We start from the raw sequence: 17,803 nt of genomic DNA, 5'->3' as shown, positions 1-17,803 counted from the left end.
GACTAAGGCTAAATCGATCCCTAGGCAACATTGTAATTCGGGGCCTCTTTTTCAGTCATGACACATAGCTTGCATTTGGTAGTTGGGTTTTAAAGTATATATTATGTCATCATCATCATCATCAGTGGCATTAGAGCTCGTTATGAGCCAAAGCCTTCTTCAGAACAATCTTCTCTGGCAACTCTTCTCCATGCTTTAACTCCGATGGATTTTAGATCATCCTCTATGCTATCTTGATACCTTAGTTTTGGTCTTCCTCTGGCTCGTCTTCCCACTGGTCCTCTTCGGTCGAAAATTTTTGTGATCGTTGCATCTTCATCTCGCCTAATTACATGTCCTACCCATCGAAGGCGTGCTAATTTAATATATTTTACAACGTCAGGTTCCCCAAAACTTCTATATAACTCAAAGTTGTAGCACCTACGCCACAAACCCTGTTCTTGAATTCCTCCATATATTTTTCTTAGAATTTTTCTCTCGAAACGTTTAAGCAATTCTTGGTCGTTCTGTGTAAGTGACTACGTTTCAGACCCGTATGTTAACACTGGCCTTATTAGTGTTTTGTATATGGTAACTTTAATTTTTCTGGGTAGTTTTGGGGTCATATGTTTCCTCAAGCTATAATAGCACTTATTGGCAAGCACTATTCTTCTTTTAATTTCTTCGCTGACATTGTAGTCTTTGGTCAGCAGCGAGCCCAGGTAGACGAAGGTGTCCACACCTTCCAGTTCCAGATCATCAATTAATAGTCTAGGTATCTGGTTGCCTGATCTAGTACAATACATATACTTGGTTTTCTGTGCGTTTATTTTTAATCCCATTCTAAGTGCAGATGCCCTTAGTGATCGAAATGCTTCGATCAGAGATTCTGTGGACCTAGCAATAATGTTTATGTCATCTGCATATCCGACTACTTGTACAGATTTATTAAAGATGGTGCCATTCGTATTATTATGGCACTCTCGAATTACTTTTTCTAGTGCAAGGTTAAATAAGAGACACGACAGTCCATCTCCCTGTCTCAGTCCATTTTTACAATGGAAGGGTCTGGAAAAGTCGTTTTGGATTCTGACTACACTCTCTACGCCTGTGAGTGTAACTTCCGTTAGTTGAATAAGATGACGCGGCATTTGAAATTCCACCATAGCCTGTAGAAATTTTTGTCTGTTGACTGAGTCGTATACGGCTTTGAAATCCACTAATATGTGGTGGGTGTCAACTCCGAACTCAAGCGTTTTCTCAAGAATCTGCCTGACTGTGAAGATTTGATCCGTTGTTGATTTATTGGGTCGGAAACCGCACTGGTAGTTCCCAACTATTTGTTCAGCATATGGGATCAATCTTCTGTACAATACGTTGGACAATACTTTATATGCCACGTTAAGTAGGGTGATGCTCCTATAGTTATCACACACCATCATATCTCCCTTTTTGTGAAGAGGGTGCATTACACCTAATTTCCAGTCCGCGGGAGTTTCCTTCCGTTGCCAGATTTTGGTTACTAATTTATACGTGTTTAAAAAGGGTGTCGCCACCATTCTTAAAGAGTTCGGCAGGAAGATTGTCCAAACCGGGAGCTTTGTTATTTTTCAGTCATAAAATGGCTTCTTTAATTTCTTCTTCGGGTGGGGGCGGCTCTTGAGCGTTTTCATCCATTTCAGGAAAAGTAATTTCTATTATTTGGTCTTCTTCACGACTATCGCTAAGCAGTTCTTCAAAATGATTCGCCCACTTGTTTAGTATCTGTTCTTTGTCACTAATTATGGAACCATCTCTGTCTTTACATGCTGTTATTCTGGGTTTGAATTCTTTTCTGTAGCTGTTTATCTTCTGGTAGAATTTTCGCGAGTCTTTTCTATTGTGGCGGTTAACAATCTCGTTTAGAGCGTTTTCGTATGACTCTTTCTTTTTCCTTCTAAACGTCCTTTTTTCTTCTCGTCTAAGATTTTCATAGTCTTCCAGGTTTAATCTCGTTCTGGGCTGCTGAAGTCTCTTATACGCTTCATTTTTCTGTTGGTTAATGGATCTACATTCTTCGTCAAACCAATCTTCGTTTATTTAATTATATATTATTATATATTATATATTATGTAGTTCTATTTAATTATCGGATTCCAAGAAAAAAAAAGGAATGGTTAAATAAATTCTCATAAACGTGTTAAAATTTGGGAATGTGGCAATAATATTATTTTCCTGAATAAATGACTACATGGATACAGGCGATATAACATTTTCTTTACTTATAAAAGTCTTAAAATTTTTATACTTCATTTTTTAGTTCTGCTGGTTTAAATCTTGTTCAGAACATTTTTATTCCTCTAATGAAGAGTCACTAACATCGCTATCATGAAAATTGATTTAAATTTAATGTTAATCACAGCAGATAATGTGGTCAGTGAAATTTCCATGGTCTGACATACTTTATGTACATTTTTTCAATCATTCGTCCATTAATTAGCGTTGTTTGCTTGGAAAATAAATTACAGACCTAATAGTACAGTAAGTTGTTGATTTCAGTATAATCCAACTAATCTTATTTAACTTTTTCCCCGCTATTCATTATTCAGAAGAAGGAGGAAATAGTTAATTTTCTTCTGATTTGTTTTCATCCTTCCTTACATCGAATAGAAGATGATTCCATAGATTCATTTATTGATTTTAGTAGATTTTTCATATAATACTCTCGCATGGCATCTGTTAAGTATCTGGCCATAATTCAATGTCGTTTACAAATCTCTTAGTTGCATCATTACTTTGAGATGATTTTAAATTTATATTTTCTTCTTTTATTTCCTCTTCACAATCGGAATTGCTTGGTTTTTCCTGCTGTTATTTTTGTAAGTATTTTTGTAAGTTCCTGAAATGAGTAGTAAAGGAAGACTAACATAGACTCGGTGGTAGAAGCTTAGGAAGACATGCCTATCAGGGTGTAATATTAGTATGACCGAAGGCAAATTGCGGGAAGAGCTTTATGTAGGTTATATTATTTATTATGTTTATTGAATTAGACTTTCCTACCTTAAACAAGAGCTAAATATGTAATAAAATCTTTTGATATATATTGTTTATCTTCGAATATATATGTAGGAAAATATTTACAAACATACGAATAAGGTATCGCAAGGATATTGTTCTAGAACGTTTTGATACGGCCCCTCACAGAAATGTTTGTTTATTTCGCATAATGAGCAATTTCTAATGCAACATCCTCGCGATACTCTGAACATTATTCTGATATCTACTCACCAATCGTTTTGATGGTTTTATTAACGGTCTATTCATTCCATTCATTTTATGATACAATCCACAAGCGTTACAAAGGTAGTGTCCAGTTCCATCTCTCCTCCACAAAGGTGTAGATATGGCTCCACAATTTACACATTCACGTCCCTCTCCAAATTGAAAATCCATTCCAGCATCTGTTAAAAAATATGTATGCTGTATATTTAAAAATTAAATTATTCTTGTTTATCTGTGTATTTTAGGTTTTAATAAAAATAACTGGAACGAAAAAAAAAAAAGATGCTTAAGTTGTTGCTGGTTATAATAATTTTTTGTGTTAATAAACCGAATACAAAACACAAAGTGACATTAATAAATTGTTGATAGCAGTTGAGAAAATTTTTGAAATGTGCATATTATGTAGGAAAAATCTTTTGTAGTTGTGCTTACAGAGAGCAAACACGAAAGGTAGCTAAGTATGCTAAATATGGAAACTGGTAATTGTGGCCAGATTCTAACACCTCAATCCAAGACACTAAACCAAACGTAAAACTATGTTGTCAGCATCTATGTTAATTCTTTTAGCTCCCCCTTATCCATTTTAGAGAACTTGCTAACTCATAGCTCACCTAGTCACACACCGGTTTTATGCATCAATAAAAAATAATGCTTTAGTAATAACAGTATGTCCTTGTCCTGGTATTCAAACCCTTTAAAAGAAAGGAAGTTAGGCTAATAGGTATATGACTTTGGTTACTTTGGAGGGCGTTTGCCACTCTTAATGATAAAGCAGACCCTAATTTACCGTCGTTCCTTTAGAATATAGCGCCTAAGATGAAACTCATCTTAAATATTTTAGCTCGGCAAAGTACTATTAGAATATTTACTCTCTTCTGTAACATAGCTGGAAAATACCATTCTTCTCAGAAGACCTTTAGTGCTTAAAACTATTGATAGCCCATTTGATTCTATTCTTTGAACATTTTTTTCCTCTAGAATCTTTGACGTTCCTGATGATCTGTATGTAGATTCATTAAGCTCAGTTTCTGCTTCATTTTCAACAAATATTAAACCAGGAAAGTGAACATTCAAAAGGGATCTTATGCTTTCCACTTTGGTTTAGGTTAGTTAGTTAGGATGATATTCAGTTTTTCCTTTAGTAACAGTGATAAATATGGATTTGTTACCATTGTTACCAATGTCTTGTTACAAGAAAACAAATATTCTGATAGAAGCTAACTTCGTTTGTTTGTGGCTATGCTGCTTAATACAGTATGGTGGGAATATGCGTTACGTCTAATAATAAGCTATCCGTTCGTTTTGTTGCACCAGGTGATGAGGTTTTTTACTTCCTCTGGCCGAAGATAATTTTTGTCACCGATAAAGTAGGCAGACGCTATTATAATATGCCTTTTACACATCGGCCAATCGCCATATTAAATTCGCCTATTAATTAAAAGAAAGATGGAAGCAAAACTTCCAACCTTTGCGAAAGTGCTGAGATCCTGATGAAAACACACTTCCCCGGTTCTAGCGCCTCAACGGCACCAAACTAGATGAAAGAAACAATTATTTATACCCTCACTGAATGACTGGCATCTCGCCAGAACAATAATTAATGAGGAAAAGGTAACACTGGCCATATTGTGCTTCACTCCTTTTAAGTCAGTAGGGCCTGACGGGGTATATCCAGCTCTACTACGGCGGGGACTTGATATCTTTCTGCAGCAGCTTATGGGAATATTCAGAGCCTCTTTGGCTCTGAGATATATTGATACGAAGTGGAGAGGAGTACGTGTGTTCTTCATACCAAAACCAGGTAGGATGAACTACACCATACCAAAGGCTTTCTGACCAATTAGCCCAACATCGTTTCTCTTGAAAACGATTAAAAGGCTATGCGAGAGGTACATAAGGGATGAAGTTTTGGTTCATAACCCACTTCACCCAAATCAGTATGCATATACTTCGGGTAGCTCAATGTCAGGAATGTTCCCCTGGCCTTGAGCAAATGGATATTAAGTAATAGAGCAATAAGCATAAATGTAGAAGACGTATCTATTAGAGGCATGGTTACGAGAATGTGTCCACAGGGAGGGGTGCTATCACCACTCCTCTGGAAGATAGTTTTAGACACCCTGGTTGACCAACTCAGCAGCAATTGATTCTACACAACAGCCTATGCAGACTATATTGCTATCCTGCAAAGCGGTAAGTTTGAGAACACACTATGTGAGAGATTACAAGTTGCTCTCCGACTAATAGAAACATGGTTTAAGGAACACTCACTATCTATAAATCCTAAGAAGACAGAGATGGTCCTTTTCATCAAAAAAAGATGAATCACGGGCTTAATACCCCCAAGAATTCTAAACTACAGTCTAAACTTTTCTGATGAAATGAAGTTTCTTGGTATTTTCCTTGACAGGAAGTAAACATGGAACACACACTTAGATGGTAGAACAAAAAGAGTATATATTGCCTATGAGCAATGTCGACGAACGGTCGGACGCACTTGGGACCATTCACTGCTGTCATTAGGCCAATGCTAACTTACGAAGCTATTGCTTGGGTACCAAAATTGCTAGAGGCAACAGCGAATAACAAACTAAACCATATTCAGCCGATGGCTTGCATAAATATAACAGGTGTCATTGGCATCACGTCATCACATCATGTTAAAGAGGTGGCGCTGGTGACAATGATCCGACTGCGCTCAGCTGGTGCAAACCTAGATGAAGGGATGAAATAATTGAAAAATCGTTTCTGGCGGGGAGCTCGACTGCGCTACCCCTGCTACAGACAGGTGACTCAATTAAATTAAAATTTGTCTTTGACAAACCCTAAATTATTGAAACAAGACAGTATAGAGAGTTAAATGTGGCAAATGCGTATTGCAAATACACCTATGGCTCCAAAATGGAAGAAGGCTCAGGATGCGGGAAATACTCCAGATCACTGAACCTAAGAATAAAATGGGGTATGGGTAAAAATTCCAGTGTAGTTTAGACAAAACTGGCTCTTAACTACATAGCAAAAGAGATAATCCATAAAGGTATAGCCTTCTTCTTCTTGCAGTACCATCTCCTATCGGAGGTTGGCTACCATCACAGCAATCTTTACTTTGTTGGCTACAGCTCTGAACAACTGTATTGAACTGCACCCATACCACTCCCTTAAATTTCGCAACCAGAAAATCCTCCTACGTCCCACATTTCTCTTTCAAGAGATTTTTCCTTGGATTATGAGTCTAAGCAGAGAGTACTTTTCTCCTCTCATTATGTGGCCCAGATATTCCAGTTTTTTCATTTGTATGGTTTTTATGACTTCGCATTCCTTCCCCATCTTCAGCAGAACATCTTGATTTGTTACTCTTTCTGTCCATAGTATTTTCCACATTCTCCTGTAACACCGCATCTCGAATGCCTCAATGTTTTTGATGTTTATCTTTTTCAGTGTTCAGGCTTCCATGCCGTACATCAGAACGGAGAAAACATAGCACCTTAACATTCTCGTTCTTAAGTTTATATTTATGTCCCGGCTGCATAGGAACTTTTTCATTTTGACAAACGATTGTCTCGCTATCTCTATTCGCCTCTTGATTTTTCTTGTCTGATCATTAGTATCAGTGAAGCAAACCCCTAAATATTTGTAGGACGTATCTCTTTCAACTGGCTGATTATTTATGGTTAAATTCACATTGGTGTATAGCTTCTTTGTTATAATCATGAATTTAGTCTTTTTGATGTTCAGTTTTAGACCATACTTTTTGGTATGGGTGTTTATGTTTTCTATACAAAACTGTAAATTTGCTAGGTTATTTGTTACTATTAGCGTATCATTAGCATATCGTATAGGTATAGCCTGGAAAACTCTAATAATCTGCACAGATAGCAGATAAGCGCTACTAACCTTGAATAGACCACGTGTCACATTAGGGTTAGTAATGGAGTGTCACGAGTCACTAACTCAAGCTTCGGATGATAATAACATTATTCTGAGGTGGGTTAAAGGATACAATAGGCAACCTATGGCAACCGCATTTCTAACCAATTGGCTAGGAAGGCTGCAGGCCTAAGACTCGTAGGACTTGGGAATCTTTTTGGTTGGTCAACTACAACAATTGCGGAAATTGTCAAATATCACTCCCATGCGCAAACGGTAAAAATATGGCAAGAAGGGTAAGAATGTAGACTTTTAACTGGCCCTTGTAAAATAAGCAAACACCTTCACACACTGGGACTAGTAAACACACCTCTATGCAGGAAGTGTGAACGAGAGCTAAACGAAACTGTAGAGCATAACCTATGTGAATGCCCGGAGTTATCGTTATTACGAGAGTACGCGTTCAGAGAGTCCTGGCCCACACCTGCCCACATAAGGGAGATGTCCCTTGGTGACTTGTCCACCTTCCTAGAAATGGCAGAATGGACAATGAGCTAAGGACAACAGCTCCCTGGGAGGATGCACAATGGGTCAATTGTGGCCTAAGTGCTGTTGGACTTAACTCGTTCTCCCTATAGATGCAGAATATGCCTCTTACCTCGTTCGGTAGAAATTTCTGCTTCCGCTGTTGCAAGATCTTAAATGAAATTTTTGGAACAGAAGTGTTCCAAACAGAAGTGTTTAATTAAATTTGAAATGTGCGAACATGGTCTTGGTATGTCATCCATTTGTAAATAAATTAATTAAATTACATGAGTTCTTTGGTACTGCTTTAAGAAGTCCTTTGTAAGCTTTTAATCGGTGTGCATTTTTTCATAGAAACTTAAGGGATTTTACAGAAACCATTTATCACGGACTTATGGGATTCTTCTCATGTCCCTTGTATACATTGCAAGTATGCTTATTGTTTGGTCCTTTGCGGGTGACATTTGTTCTAACTCTGCTTCTGGATGCATAATTTGACCTAGGCTGGTCAGAGTGACTTTTTAGTTGTAAAATTTGTATCTGGCCAAATTTTGCAGATAAAAATATCTTTGCTTAAAGCCTTTGCAAATGTCGGGTCCACTGAAATAGTCATTTATAGCGTGGGGCCTCGTCGACTCTTCTCACAATTCTCTAATTCTTATTATCGAGACAATTATTCTGTGCCTCTAAAAATTTAAAATGTTGTTGCTTGATAGTTTACACCATCAGGTAAAGCTAAGTCTAAATGTCTAAACATAACATTATAGTTGCTCATAAACTGTACAATCTTTTGAAAAGGAATTTTATAAAACTGAAAGTGAAAACCCCTTAATTAAAAAAATCGCATGATAAATATGAAATTCCCTACTCAAATTGCGATTGGGTATATATTAGGCAATCTCAATATTAACTCAAGAATACGTTCTCACAAATAAGACAAAAAAAAACGCAAAAGTCCCCACAAAACAAGAATTTAATTTTGACAAAACTAAGTTCCTAAGTGAAAATACCAGAAAGAAGAGGGAGGTCCTGGAATCTATAGAAATAAAAAATAATAATAATGCAATGAATGATAAAAGAATGTCAAAAATTTAAATAAAATTTATTTAAATTTAATTTAAACTATACAAAAGAATAATTTCAGAACGCCTATGATGTAAATACAACCAAAGCAAATATAAACAAACATATTAAATTCGAAAAGTAATCTCCTCCCCATGCTTGGTTTAGTCAAAGATACTTAGATACTTCTTAAATCTGTTTTTTCATAAAGTGCTTTTTAGTCAATATTTCTTGAAAAAGAAATGAACATCCAGCAGAAACGTTAAAAAAAAGTGTTATAGTATTAGTATTAGTAGTATTTATAGTTACCTAATATACTACGTAAATCGTCGTATAAATATTTATGGAAATTATTGATAATGGGGACCACCCTATAACCATTTTTGCAAAAAAAATACACACGCTCATGTTAAGTTATCCCGCACTCTTTGATAGCCTGTTTTACGAGTCCTCCCTGTGGTCGGATCGTAATTCTCGCTACGATCGAAGCAGGCGTTGGTTATTTAGAGCCTGCATTAGAATCGGCCTCGATAAGAAGCATCAGTGTAAATCACAGTTCAAAGCGGCCTCTCTAATGATTCACTCCAGATTCTGGACCAGACACTTAGAATATTATCAATATCCGCGTGATCTTTTATATTATGTACGCTTTCCTTCTTTCGGATGTTCTGGTTTTCAAGAGTGACGCACGGTTTCGGGTTACTACGGGGTTATGGTTAAGAACAGATGGGCGTTGAATGACACCTTGAAGGTATCTTTGATCTTTTACTTTAATAACGCCGACATTTAATGTTAGTAAATATGTACTGTACCCATAAATGTCAATGTACAATAAATAATATTATATAACCATTTTTATTTTAAATAAATTATAAATAACAAAAATATCGAAAAGGTGTTTCAGGACATCATCAACTAATACAAGCTGGTATCGAAAGAAAAAAAATATACAGAAATGTTTATCAGTTACTTCCAAAATTTGTCCTTTGATTTTTTTATTCCTCTAGGTTAGCGTTTCTTAATAATTTTGATAAGTGGAACTTGTTTTAGTAGTCCCATTTATTGTGGAATCCCCGGTTTGTTTCAATAGTATCTATGCTTTTAATGTAACATTCTGTAAATAAATTATATGGAACGAAAATGACAATTATTTCAAAAAATATTTATTCTCTTAAAGTAATTGAAAATTAACAAAAAAGGTTTTAAAACAATTTTTTTTTATTTCGAAAATATGACTCGACAGCTAATGGTCATTGACGCAGACACAATTTACATTCATGTTTTCATGGTTAATACTTTACATTTTACAAGTTACAAGTTAGTTAAAATACATTTTTTATAATACATTTTGTTTTAAATTAAATTGTATAACTTTGTGTTTTTTAAAAAGTTTAATACATTTTCATAGTTGCTGCGCTTTGAGATAAGTATCTCTTTTAGGTTGTTACCAAGTTGTTTAGGTTTGGCTGCTAGGTAGTGTTGACAGTCTAGTCAAGTACATGTGTTACGGAATTCGTGGTGTTGTAGTACTGGCACAAAATCTGATTACTGGAATTCATTAGGTGTCCATGTGTAAGGCGTGTGTGCTCTATTATCAATCTTCGAAAGATAGATTTGTCTTTTCTTTTCATTGGTGGGAGCTGGTGGTAGAAAATGTTTGGTTGTAGAACGCCTAACTTGGTATTGCTTCTTTTTAAATGATCATTCCAAAGGTCCATTATTTTATGTTTGAGTGTTCTTTTTAGATCTGATGATATTTGAATATCTGTTGTTACGTTAAGAGAACATGCTTGTTTTGCTGCTTGATCGGCTTTTTCGTTACCTGGAATACCAACGTGTGATGGGACCCACAATATTGTTACTGTAATTTCATTAGTTTGAAGACGATTACATATACTCTGGATTTCTTGAACTATTGGGTGGATAGAATGTATGTTTCTTATGGACTCCATGGAGGACAGAGAGTCCGTACATAATGCTATAGTTTTATCATCGTTAAGTGGAGTTTTTACCGCTTGTAGTATTCCATATAGTTCAGCAGTATCTAGCAATACTGCAATTGTTAGAGAGTCGAAACAAGTTGACGGTGGTTGTAGTCGTTGTAACAAAACAGCCAACACCTTCTTCAGTCTTATATGCGACTGCGTAAAGGATCTTATCGAAGTTGCATTAATATAGCATTTCATAGAATCTTTGTTTGATAATGGAAGGTGATGTTTCATTCTTATTATATTTGGATAATTCGATATTGAAATTTGGAAGTTTACATATCCATGGAGGAGTTTGAGGGACCGTAAAAGGACTGGTCGACAACAGATTGATATCTAAATAAGGAATTAACATCTGTATAGTGGACGTTACCATTCTAGGATTATTAGAAATTGGTAATTGTCTATTACAGATGAGGTTTCTTGTGGATTTGCTGAAACTCTAGCGAAATAGAGCAGTAGAAGTTGTTGTCTTAGATGAAGCGAAGGTTCGAAACATTCTACATGAATGCTTTCCACCGGACTGGATCGGAATTAGTGAACGTAGTATTGATTTACTTGATGACATGTAGAGAACACTACCATAGTCAAGTTTGGAGCGAATAAGAGCTCGATATATTTTTAGTAGTAAAACAATTTAAAATTACATTTACAGGACTTTTAAATTTTAATTTTAATGGGATAAGTGATGCTTTTTATTATCAAAAATATACTTAATATTAAGCTTAATTGATGAAAGTTTAATTCGTATGTCAAGTCTGGCATCAAGTCTGTTTCGGTATTTAGTTTTTATCGACAAATAAGCTGAGGACCCCGTTTCGCACATATATGTGGTTACAAATGGTAAATGCGACACGGCTTTTTGCGACAATTGAGGATATTCATCTTTTATACTGGACCAGAATTCCGTTAATGGCATTAATTTAAATTTATTTTGCAATGATGAATCAGATGTCATGGTCGAATGTCGTGCGTTGAAAATAAATGGGTTTTTAATTCACGATTCATTTTGATATTTAAACTGCTGTTCATTTAGGAAATACTTATTAAAAGTTTCAACCAATCCTTCCAGATGTTAATTAATGTCTTCAATAAATGCATCTGCCATTTCAACTTCCTTCTTCCAACACAAACAATAGATAAACACACAAAGATCGAACGATGGAATGTGGCGAAGCTGAAAGAAGAAAATAATCAAAGACAGTACCAAGTAGAATTAAGAAATAGGTTTCAGGTTTCGGAAATAAATGAAAATGAAAGTGAAGATATAGATCAGCGATAAAACTCCATAAAAACAACTATTACAGAAGCAGCAGAGAAGGCTATCGGAAGAACGAAAAAAACAAAAAAGAAAAAATGGTTCGACGACGAATGTGAAAGAACTCTAAAAGAAGCAAACAAAAGAAGAATTGATTATCTGTCGAATCCATCAAAAGAAAAACGTATACGATTCCAAAGAGAGAGAGAGTCGCAGCTAGAAGAACACTTAGACAAAAAAAGAGACAATATCTGCAGCAACAAATTGAAAAAGTAGAAGGAGAACACAGACGACTTCAAAATAAAAATTTCTACAGAGAAGTAAGACAACATAAGAGAGGCTCGTACATAAGCACAGCCAACTTCGTAAGAGATAAAAATGGAGAAATGCTGGCTGCCAAAAACAAAATAATAGAAAGATGGGCTTAATATTTTGAAGAGCTCCTGAATATCTAAAAATTTCACTGATGAAAACAATGAAAATGGTGGAAACAACGCAGAACATGAGTATCAAACGGTCGAATTAGAAATACCCCCACCAAGCATGGAAGAAATTGCGCATGCCATAAAAACGCTTAAAAACGATAACTCCCCTGGTCTGGACAATATTGATGCCGAGCTAATTAAAACAGGCGGTCATGAACTCATAAGTAAAATCCATCAATCAATAGAAATGGCCTGGCAACAAGAAATAATGCCGAAAGAATGGTATGGTAGTATTATTGTACCAATACACAAGAAAGGAAGAAAGGAATCATGCATGAATTACAGAGGAATCTCACTAATAAACACTACATATAAAATATTGGCTTCGATATTATTAAAAAGATTAGTACCATACGCTGAATAAATAGTTGGTGACTACCAGTGTAGTTTCAGGCCTGGCAAATCGACTATTGATCAAATATTTACAATAAGACAAATGCTTGAAAAGTATTGGGAATATAATCAAGACGTGCATCAGATTTTTATAGACTTCAAACAAGCTTATGATTCAATTAATCGTGCAACATTATGGAAGGCAATGATCGAGCTCGGCGTAACCAAGAAACTAGCTGCGGTAACACAAATGTGTGTAAGTAACTCTTTTGCACAAGTTAGAATGGGGGGAGAAATATCAAATGCTTTCTGCGTAAATTCTGGACTGAGACAGGGAGATCCGTTGACAGCGTGACAAACGAATGGAGGGGCAGATACAATAACGAGCTAGAGTGTCTATTCGGAAAAGAAAATCTAGTCAGATATATAAAGGCCAATAGACTCAGATGGGCAGGGCATGTGATACGCAGTAACGACAATCGCCTTATAAACAATGTGTTCTGGGAAAGGCCAGATGGAAGAAGGTCTGTAGGGCGGCCTAGAAAAAGGTGGAAAGATGCAGTCAAAGAAGATCTAGAGAAAATGGGAGTGCGACAATGGGAATTACTGGCACAGGACCGACAAACATGGAAGGCAATAGTAAACGGGGCAAAGACTCACGAAGAGTTTTAGCGCCATTGATGATGATGATCATGATATTCTTAGAATTTGCCTGTATAGACACATCTCGAAGGCTTTAAGTTTCTTCTCGATGGCTTCATTGAGTCTCTAGGATTCAACTACATCATAGTATAGTATTGGAAAGATGTAATATCGTAGAAGCCTTTTCTATTTTTTCTATTTTTTCTATTCTTTTTCTATTTTTATCTCCTGTAAGTGATTCTATTTTTTATTTACAATTGTTCCAAGATAGACAAAAGGTTGTTAATTAGTTTTTGTAAACTTTTTGGTCTATCTGCAAAAATAACGGTGTCATGGGATGTAATTTAGGCGTTCACCATTAAGAAGTATTCCATGTTCGAAATTTTCCAAGGCTTCCCTAAATGTTTTCTTTGAATATAGAATAAATCATAGTGGTGAAAGAATTCATCCTTTGCTAATGCCTCGGGAAATCTAGATCGCTTTCATCAGTTCATCTCCAAGATTTGTTTTAATTGTGGATGATTGGTTTCAGTATCAATTTTGCAACATCCATCATTTTTCAGTGTTGAATCATCATTGTTTAGCGTCGATTACTTTTTGGTAGTCCACAAAGCAGATGTAGATACCGCAGGCATTTCGGCATCGTTGGAATAATAGCTATAGACTGAACAGTGCATTTCTCGTACCTACGCTTTTCATGAATCCAAACTGTGTGTCTTGTATTCTCTCTTCGTATAGCTTGTATATTCTGCGATGTATAATTTTAAGAAAAAGTTTTAATGAATGTCTTATTAGCCTATACTTTCCGCACTTTTTCGCTGCCTGTTTCTTTGGTAATGTAATAAATTCTAAAACTAGTCAATCTTTTGGAATATCGCCTGTGTCATAGGTATTATTTAAGATTTTACATAAATTTTACAAAGAAGTTTAAGAAAATCAGACTGTACTCTGTATGGTTCTGATGAATTCCCTTCTTTTAGCGATATTATAGCTGCCCTTATTTCTGCCACTAGTATAAGTAGTCTGGTTTCCATAGGTATTAGGGACCCTACTTTGTAGAATTTCAATTTATTGGCATTTTTTTCTCCAGTTTTTTCTTTTTGGCTTCTCGGAACTGTCTCTGTATCTCAAGTTATAATTCTTTATTCATGGCCTTATTGTTCTTGTTTTTCCGTCTTTTTTCCATTAGCTGCAGAATCGCTGTCGTCATCAATGTCTTAATCTTACTTTCTTCGTTCTTCATATCGCTGACTATTTCTTTTGCCTCGTTACATTTCAGTTTTCTGATGTCATGTATATTTAATCTTAGATTGCGAATTTTTTAATAGAGATTAAAAAGATACGATTATAAATAAACATATACAATCAAATTAAACATGACATAAATAATTAGAATTTTAATTCAAATGAATTCCAGTTACACTTACTGAACGGTAGCCATCTCATCTGAGAAATTCAAGAGCTTGGAAATACATTTCTTGAGAATTGTCAAGGCATAATGTGGATATAAATCATTGCTAAATGCCTCTTGTAATTATACAGCAACCGCTAATTATTATTCCAACATAATGAAACCGCAATGTATGTTAGGTTATTCTGATTAATCTCTAAATAGCGTGAATAGTTTAAGTATTCTTTCGATAGTGGCTTCTGTTTCATACATAAACGGCGGAGGATATATATATATATATATATATATATATATATATATATATATATATATATATAACTGTTTTGGATGGGTTGGAGTCAATAATAGGGCTATTGGTTAACTATTTTTTTTAATCTCGAGCTTTCAATTGTGTTTACAATTATTATCAAGAGCTAAAAAAGACAAAATACTTACAAGGTTGAACTAAAAAGAAAAAACAATTTTTGTTAACTTACCAAATAAAAATTAGTTTGGTAAGTAAAAAATCACTGCTTACATGTTCAAAATATTTTATATAAAAATGTTTTGATCTAACAAATGTTTCTCCGAAAATTTCTATAATTTTGAAAACATTTTTTTAATATAAAAATAATTGAATTTATAAATAAGTTCAAATAGCAACCAATTACAAATAGCCTCAATGTCATAAATGCCAACATAAAATTTTTATTTTTGACAATTATATTGCCAAAAGTAAAACTTCGTTTAAACATTCTTTTTTGTTTAGTAACAAAAAGAAGAAGATTTATTCACCCTTGACAGATGTCTGAAAGAATGTGATAGATATATGGAGAATTGAATATGACATTTTATAATTTTTATATATAAATCATAAAGAAAGAATATAATTATATATTTTACTTAAATTTTGAATCTCAGATCTTTTGTTTAAACTCTTATCATTTTTGCTAATACAAACCATTTCCAAAAAAGTCCTTTTAAATTTATTACTTTCACTACATAAAATTTTAATGTTATCAAAATCCATAATATGGTCTTTATCGATTACATGTTCTGCCAAAGCACAAGATGGTTTTTTAATTCTGCAATCACTTTTGTGAGAAATAATGCGATTTGAAAGATTTCTTCCGGTCTCACCAACATATTCAGCCTCACACTGAGTACAACTAATGCTGTATACTAAATTCGTTTTTTCAAATTTGTCTATAGGATATTTAGTTTTAGAATATAAAGATGAAATAGTTTTGATGTTCTTTGTTGCTATTTTTATATTGTCAATAACCTTTAGTGTTTGTATTAATTTAGGTGTTAATGATGGTATAAAAGGTAGTGAATGATAATAGATGTTATGATTGTTAGATACAATGTTTTGAGATTGAGCAAAAAATGGTGTTAAATTATTTATATTACCAATATTAGAAAAAAGCATCCTATGTAGCATATCTGGAGGATAAGAGTTTTCAATTAGAATATTTTTTAATAACTGAAGATCTTCCTGTAGATAATCTGGATGAGAAAGTTTTAAAACACGTTCTTTTAATCCTGTTATAAGGTTCATTTTCATCTTATTTGGATGGTGAGAGTAATAGCTTATAAATTATATGAAAACTCTTATCCTCCAGATATGCTACATAGGATGCTTTTTTCTAATATTGGTAATATAAATAATTTAACACCATTTTTTGCTCAATCTCAAAACATTGTATCTAACAATCATAACATCTATTATCATTCACTACCTTTTATACCATCATTAACACCTAAATTAATACAAACACTAAAGGTTATTGACAATATAAAAATAGCAACAAAGAACATCAAAACTATTTCATCTTTATATTCTAAAACTAAATATCCTATAGACAAATTTGAAAAAACGAATTTAGTATACAGCATTAGTTGTACTCAGTGTGAGGCTGAATATGTTGGTGAGACCGGAAGAAATCTTTCAAATCGCATTATTTCTCACAAAAGTGATTGCAGAATTAAAAAACCATCTTGTGCTTTGGCAGAACATGTAATCGATAAAGACCATATTATGGATTTTGATAACATTAAAATTTTATGTAGTGAAAGTAATAAATTTAAAAGGACTTTTTTGGAAATGGTTTGTATTAGCAAAAATGATAAGAGTTTAAACAAAAGATCTGAGATTCAAAATTTAAGTAAAATATATAATTATATTCTTTCTTTATGATTTATATATAAAAATTATAAAATGTCATATTCAATTCTCCATATATCTATCACATTCTTTCAGACATCTGTCAAGGGTGAATAAATCTTCTTCTTTTTGTTACTAAACAAAAAAGAATGTTTAAACGAAGTTTTACTTTTGGCAATATAATTGTCAAAAATAAAAATTTTATGTTGGCATTTATGACATTGAGGCTATTTGTAATTGGTTGCTATTTGAACTTATTTATAAATTCAATTATTTTTATATTAAAAAAATGTTTTCAAAATTATAGAAATTTTCGGAGAAACATTTGTTAGATCAAAACATTTTTATATAAAATATTTTGAACATGTAAGCAGTGATTTTTTACTTACCAAACTAATTTTTATTTGGTAAGTTAACAAAAATTGTTTTTTCTTTTTAGTTCAACCTTGTAAGTATTTTGTCTTTTTTAGCTCTTGATAATAATTGTAAACACAATTGAAAGCTCGAGATTAAAAAAATAGTTAACCAATAGCCCTATTATTGACTCCAACCCATCCAAAACAGTTATATATTTGTTCCAAACGAGTCACAAGTACTTCTTTTTTCTTATTCTTATATATATATATATATATATATATATATATATATATATATATATATATATATATATATATATATATATATATATATATATATATATATATATATCGAGAAAAGGAGTACGACCGGCAATCCAATATAAATTAAGGTACACTCGAAGAGTGGTGGGTTTTTCAATGAAAGTGGAGAAATAAAAGACAAAGAAGGTGGCTACTTCATCTATTTATTGAAGACGTTTCACTTTTT

At 33.8% G+C, this 17,803-nt stretch overlaps 1 protein-coding gene across 3 annotated transcripts in view; it reads right to left on the bottom strand.

Annotated features, from left to right (window-relative positions):
- Positions 1 to 17,803, bottom strand: part of LOC140435027 (GATA-binding factor A-like) — a 179,843-nt gene that overhangs the window by 12,839 nt on the left and 149,201 nt on the right. For all 3 annotated transcript variants that reach the window (XM_072523697.1, XM_072523699.1, XM_072523698.1), the window contains one exon: positions 3,247 to 3,419. In XM_072523697.1, coding sequence (XP_072379798.1) covers positions 3,247 to 3,419 — 173 coding nt within the window. The remainder of the gene's footprint in view (positions 1 to 3,246; positions 3,420 to 17,803) is intronic.

This window comes from Diabrotica undecimpunctata, chromosome 2 (genome assembly GCF_040954645.1).
Source record: "Diabrotica undecimpunctata isolate CICGRU chromosome 2, icDiaUnde3, whole genome shotgun sequence".
Classification (NCBI taxonomy): Eukaryota; Metazoa; Arthropoda; class Insecta; order Coleoptera; family Chrysomelidae; genus Diabrotica; species Diabrotica undecimpunctata.
The sequence above is the reverse complement of the archived record's forward strand: the minus strand, read 5'-3'. Positions and strand labels throughout refer to the sequence as shown.